The 6201-nt window shown below is 54.4% G+C and overlaps 1 protein-coding gene across 1 annotated transcript in view; it reads right to left on the bottom strand.

Annotated features, from left to right (window-relative positions):
• Dock6 (dedicator of cytokinesis 6) overlaps positions 1–6201 on the bottom strand; it is a 52961-nt gene that overhangs the window by 37680 nt on the left and 9080 nt on the right. The window contains exons 7-14 of the mRNA XM_029481497.1: positions 5419–5504; positions 4374–4440; positions 3957–4106; positions 2310–2390; positions 2064–2211; positions 1808–1935; positions 1596–1689; positions 1182–1344 (exon numbers count right to left, since the gene is read on the bottom strand). Coding sequence (XP_029337357.1) covers positions 1182–1344; positions 1596–1689; positions 1808–1935; positions 2064–2211; positions 2310–2390; positions 3957–4106; positions 4374–4440; positions 5419–5504 — 917 coding nt within the window. The remainder of the gene's footprint in view (positions 1–1181; positions 1345–1595; positions 1690–1807; positions 1936–2063; positions 2212–2309; positions 2391–3956; positions 4107–4373; positions 4441–5418; positions 5505–6201) is intronic.

Raw genomic sequence — 6201 nt, forward strand, 5'->3', positions numbered from 1 at the left:
CTCAACACTGCAAAGGTACAGACAGGAGGACCAGGCGGGTCCTTAGCCAGCCTGGGCACATTCCAGGCTGTGACAGACTCTGAGAATAAAAAACGCTGGGAGTTGGAAAGAAGGCGGCTCTAGTTAGATGCACACAGTGCTCTTGTAGGGATCCATATCTGATTTCCATCTCTCCTATCAGGTGGCTCACAACCACCTGCAACTCCAACTCCTGAGGATCCAAAGCCTCTGGTCTACTCAACACCTCACACAGGTGCATGTACCCTACACAGATGTCTGTACTCACACACAGGTGTGTGCACTCACACACAGGTGCATGTACCCTACACAGGTGTCTGTACTCACACACAGGTGCACGTACTAACACACAAGTGAGTGTACCCACACACAGGCACATGTGACCAAACACAAGCACATGTGTGTTCCCACACACAGGTGCAGGTCCACACACAGGCACATGTACCCACACACAGATAATTAAAAATAATAAAAGCCAGGCATGGCAGTGCACACCTTTAATCCCAGGTCTTGGGAGGCATAGGTAATGAGTCTGAGACCAGCCTGGTCTACAGAGTAAGTTCTAGGACAGCCAAGGCTATGTGGTGAGACCCTGTCTCAACAAATAATAATAGTAACAGTAAATATTAAAGAAAAAAGGTAGGAGCCGGGCAGTGGTGGCGCACGCCTTTAATCCCAGCACTCAGGAGGCAGAGGCAGGTGGGTTTCTGAGTTCGAGGCCAGCCTGGTCTACAGAGTGAGTTCCAGGACAGCCAGGGCTATACAGAGAAACCCTGTCTCGAAAAACCAAAAAAAAAAAAAAAAAAAAAAAGAAAAGGAAAAAGGTAGGGATCCTGAGGTAATTCAGAGGGCAAAGGTTACCACAAGCTTGGCAAACCTGAGTTCCATTCTCAAAGCCCACATGGTAGAAAAGGAAGTGATCGCAAGTTATCCTCTGACTGTGTGTTGGACCCCTCCCCCAAATAAAATGAAGAACTATGATAAAAAGGTTAAGGCCAGGTGGACAACAGCTGAGGGGCAGTGCACAAGGCGGCTCTCTGGCTTCCACACTTAGACACGCACTCACGTACCCTTAGCACCCCCCGCCCAAGAACGCACAAGCACAAACGTGCACCTGTGCACACACAGGAAGAGTGGAGCCCCGTCCAACCCACAGGCTGTACCTGTAACAGGAATGGGGGGCGTAGACCTCGCGGGCAGGGAACTCCAGGATCTCCTTGGTGGGCCGTCCCCTGGGGTCAGGGTAGGGCTTGACATGAAGTAACTCCGGGGACAGGCAGAAGTGCAGGTTCTCGGGGGCGGGGGAGATGTCAATCTTGAGCTGAGCTGGGGAGAAAGGACTCGGTTTCCACCTGCCTCAGCTTCCCAACTGCGGCACTTCTGCTGGCGCTCTGCCTGCCTCCTGATGGCCTCTGGGGGCTGCACCCAGCAGGAACGAAAGCCCACTAGCTGCCCTGGTCCTTCCACTGCTCATCCATGCCCCGGGGTTGGGTCTTCAGTACCCATTTTCCTCAGCATGGTTGCTGAATGGCTGTGTGAGTAACAGCTCTGCTTTCTTTATAGGATGTGCCACCCACCAGTCACAGGGCGCAATCGCCTCAGCAGGGAGGATGGTCGCCGCATGTCGGCCAGAAACTTGAAAAGGTCTTCATCGCTGAGCCGTTCTGCCTCCTGCCAGATAAAGGTTCCCCAAGGTAAGGGGGCTCAAAGTTCCCAGGATAGATGGGAGCCCAGGGGGAAAAGAAATCTCTGTTTTCCTCCCAAACCCCTTGGCCTATACCAAGGTCACCTGTTTAAAAAAGTTGGTGACAGTTAATGTGGCCGGGCGGAAGCTAGAGAAGCTGCAGGCATCATCCCCACTATAGCCTCGATCCTGGGGCCCCCGACGGCGGCGTTCGGCCCAGGTGGGTCTGCGTTCTAGGAGACATCAGCATGGTAGCAGAACAGGACAGGAATTAGAGATCAGAGTACTGATGTCTGGGGGCTGGGGGGCGGGCACGATGGGTGAATGCCGGGGTGAGCCAGCATATGGCGCGAGTCCTCACCGCCCTCAGAGTCGGAATCCCGGTCCAGGGGCCTGCTCACGATATTGGCCAGGTGCACAGCCGTCCAGGCGAAGGGCATGCGGTAGCGGCCCAGCCTGGTGCAGAATTGCTCGGCAGCCAGGCGCAGCTTCTCCAGCTTCTCTTTGTTCTGTGGGGAGATGTGCCCGCCCCCCAGCTCAGTGGCCTTCCCTTGAGCAGCACCTCCAGGACCTGAGCCCCCACCCTGTCAGGCTCACCCACACGTACCTTCGCTGTGTCTGCCTCCTTCATCACCATGTAGGGTTCGCAGCACTCACTGATGTCCCCCTGCTGCAGCACCTTTTCCAGCTGCAGGGCAGAAGGGCCCAGAGAGGGACTCCTTTAGCCCCCTCTCAGTCTTCTGGACCCTCCTCGGCCCACACGTGCTTCATCCGAGACTAAGCATGGACCCAGGACTCCTGCTCTCGCTATGCAGCCCTGGCTGTCCTGGAACTCTCTGCATAGACCAGGCTGGCCTCAGACTCAGAGATTCGCCTGCCTCGGCCTTCTCAGTGTTGGCACTGGAGGTGTATGCCACTACACCCAGCTTTTTTTTTCCTCTCTCTCTCTTTTTTTAACAGATTTTATTTTTGTTTTTAATTATGCATATTGTAAGCGCAGTGCCCATGGTGGCCAGAAGAGGGCACTGGATCCTCCCAGTATGGGTGCTGGGACCTGAACACAGGATGATTTTCAACCACTAAGTCATCTCACCCTTCGTTCCTCGATTGCCCCACCCCACCCCTCCCGCACCCCTTCCACCTGCTTCTTGTTTTGAGACATGCCCACACTGGGTAGTCCTGGCTGGCCTCAGACTTGCTTTGTAAGACCAAGGAGGCCTCAAACTCACTAATTTCTGCTTGAATCTGCCTCCCAAGTGTGAGCCACCACTGCCTGGACTGGGGATGGAAACCAGGCCTCCCAAATGCTGGCTAAGCACTTTACCAGGAGACACCCCCAGGCCCTTACTGGAGGATTCTAGGAAGGCCCTCTACTGCTGAACCACGCTGGGGTCCACTGTTGTTTTGAAATTGAGTCTCATGGGACTCTGACTTTGCTCTGCTTGGCTTTTTGTCCGTCTGACACCAGCCAGAATTATCTAGAAAGAGGGAATTTCAATGGAGAAAATACTTCTCCTCAGACTGGGCCAGTAATCTGGTCTGTGAGGCATTTTCTTGACTGATGTGGGAGCACCACTGTGGGTGGTGTCTTCCTGGGCGGGTGGTCCCGGGCTACGTAAGAAGGCAGCTGGCACACGGCACAGAGCAAGCCAACAGCAACACTACCCAGGCTCTGCTGCAGGCTTGGCTCCAGGCTCCTGCCCTGAGCTCCTGCCCTGCCCTCCCTTCATGCTTGGTGTTGGTGCGAGCAGCAGAAGTTTGCTGTAGCTCCCCTGGGCAGCTGGGCTGAGGTGTGGCCAGCCATGGCACAGGCTGAGGACCCTGAACCCCAGAGCTGGAACTCCAGTCCTGACCATCTCAGGAGTTGTGGGACCCCAGGCAAGGTTCTTATGTGTTCTGTGCCTCCGTTTCCCCATCTATAACATGATGACCATTGCAATCTTCACCTCGAGGAGCCAGACCTCAAGGACCCACCCTTTCCTTTTGGGACACAGTCTGATTTAGCTGCTCTGTACAGCAGCTGGCCTGAAAGTACTCAAGTTGCCCCATTGTTGAAACCTAATCATGACTGAAGAAATCCCAGAATGCACTAGCTCATCTTTCCTGCCCCATCCATGAGGGAGACCCAACTGTTCCGGTTTGCTTTCAAGACAAACTTTCTATAAGCAGCCCAAGCTACCTGAGACTCACAATCCCCCTGCCTCAGCCTTGAATGCTATCCCACTGCACCCCCTTGTAGGGCCCCAGTAGGCACCTTGACAACCAGGAAGATGTCAGGAGATGGGTAGGTCACGGAGAAGATGGCGGAGCGTGCCAAGGTGGAGATGGCTGGGTGGGTGCCATGGGCCCGGAGCAGCCCCTTAACGGAGTCCGAGTTTAGGTCAAAGTAGAAGTTTTCTGAAATCTGGGGATATGAGAGGCAGCTGAGAGACACTGCTCCACAGCCACCCCACCAAGGAATGAGAGGGAAAGATGAAGGGGAGGAGGGGGAGGGAGGAGGGAGAGGGAGGAGGGGGAGAGGGAGGAGGGGGAAGGAGGAGAGAGAGGGAGGAGGGGGAGGCAGGGCAGATGACTGAAAAGAGGTAGGGAAGGAGGGAGCAAGGAGGAAGGGGAGGAGGGAGGAGTGAGGAGGGAGGGAGAAGAAAGGAGAGGGAGGAGGGGGGGCACCTACCTTCTTCTTCTCCCGCACATCATACAGGGCCAAGGTGCCGAAGATGGGTTCAATTTCAATCTCAAACCTGCAGGTAAATGGGGGCCAGCTCTTTGAGAGCTGTCATCCACACACTCTGTGCCTGCCTGCCTGCCTGCTTGCTTGCTTGTTCTTTCTTTTCCTTTTGGGACAGGGTCTGATTTAGCCCAGGCTGGCTTCTAACTCCCTTTGTACCCAACAATGACCTCAATTCCCAATTCTCCTGCCTCTGTCTCTCAAGTGCTGGATCACACACCATCTCTGCAGTGCTGTGCATGGACCCAGGGCTTCCAGCTTGCATTCATTCTACCACTGAAAATGGTAGCATTCTGAACTACACCCCTGCCCCCACAGTTTTAGGCAGCCCTCGAGCTATACTAATATCTTCCCCCTCCCCTATCAGGTGAGTGTATGTAGGAAAACTGAGGCACAGAACAGCACAGGTGTCCTGACTGACAGCATGACACCTGTAAAAACCAGAGTCTGGCCTGCCCACCCCCACCCCACCCCCACCCCACCCCCACCCCCGACCTCCTGCTGAGGCACAAGTGGATGGAGGGGCGGAGCCTGGCTCCTACCCGGCCAGTCCAAGGCTCATCAGTAACAGCCCTTGGAGCAGCCAGAAGAGCGTGGGAATGGAGCTGAACAGGAAGTGCACTCAGAGCCTGGTCCTGCCCCTCCTGGACCCTGTTTCTGTCTGGATCAGAGCAGAAACAGAACTCCATTCTGGCCCTCAGCCCCAATCTCAGAAGTTGGGAAAGCTGTGGGCTCACGTAGTCATTCAACAAATGCTCACAGGACACAGGACCAGGGAGTGGCTCACAGACTTAGAGGAGGTCTTGGGACTCAGAGAGGCTGGGGTGGGGGGAGCACAGCTTTGGGGACCAGACTGTTAGTGAGGGGGCTGGCTGGGTGGGGGGCTCAGCACATGCTGATGCAGATGGAGGCAGTGTGTGTCTTCTGAGAGGGGAAGGAAAAGCCCGGGGTGTCCTGGCAGGAGAACCCACATGGCTGCCCTCGGACTCACTTGAGTGACAGGCACTTCACCAGTATCCTCTGTCCAAAGTGCTCTCGGGGTGGCTCAGGGCGGCTGCAGCGTTCTACAGCTTCATCCTGCAAGGGAGACAGGGACGGGGGATACGGGGTGGGTGATGGAGGCTCTGGGATGCATCCTTCAGGGAGGTTCTAGGAGGCCTGGCCCAAGATTGGCTGTACCCAGCCCCCAGCTCCAGCCCCCCACTCCCCCAGCCTGATGACACTTCCTTCAGTGACTCATTGCCAAGCCTTGCGATATGGTGTTCTCAGCCTGGAATGCCTTCTCTCCTTGCTCAGCTGTAATCCCACTATCAGCCATACAGCACTGCTGGTTCAACTCATGCGTATACAGTAAGTGCCAACAGATTTTGTTTGGATAAATGTCAGCATTTAAAGAAAGCATTCGCTAAATGCTGGATGTTTTTAGCAGTTAGGTTTCCAAATGTGTGACCTTGTGAGGATTATGCATGTGTAGCCAAGCAACCACACTTCATTTCAGTACATTTCCATCCACCACATGAAATGGTCAACACTTTAGTATAAAATAGGACTTCCACCTCATGCTTTTGCCCAACTACAGGCTAATGTAGGTTTTCCAAACACAGGTAAAGTAGGTTAAACGGACACTCAATAAGATCTCTACCTGTGGAACAACATTATGAACTAACCAGTACCCTGGAGCTCTTGACTCTAGCTGCATATGTATCAAAAGATGGCCTAGTCGGCCATCACTGGAAAGAGAGGCCCATTGGACTTGCAAACTTTATATGCCCCA

This window comes from Mus caroli, chromosome 9, assembly GCF_900094665.2.
Source record: "Mus caroli chromosome 9, CAROLI_EIJ_v1.1, whole genome shotgun sequence".
Lineage (NCBI taxonomy): Eukaryota > Metazoa > Chordata > Mammalia > Rodentia > Muridae > Mus > Mus caroli.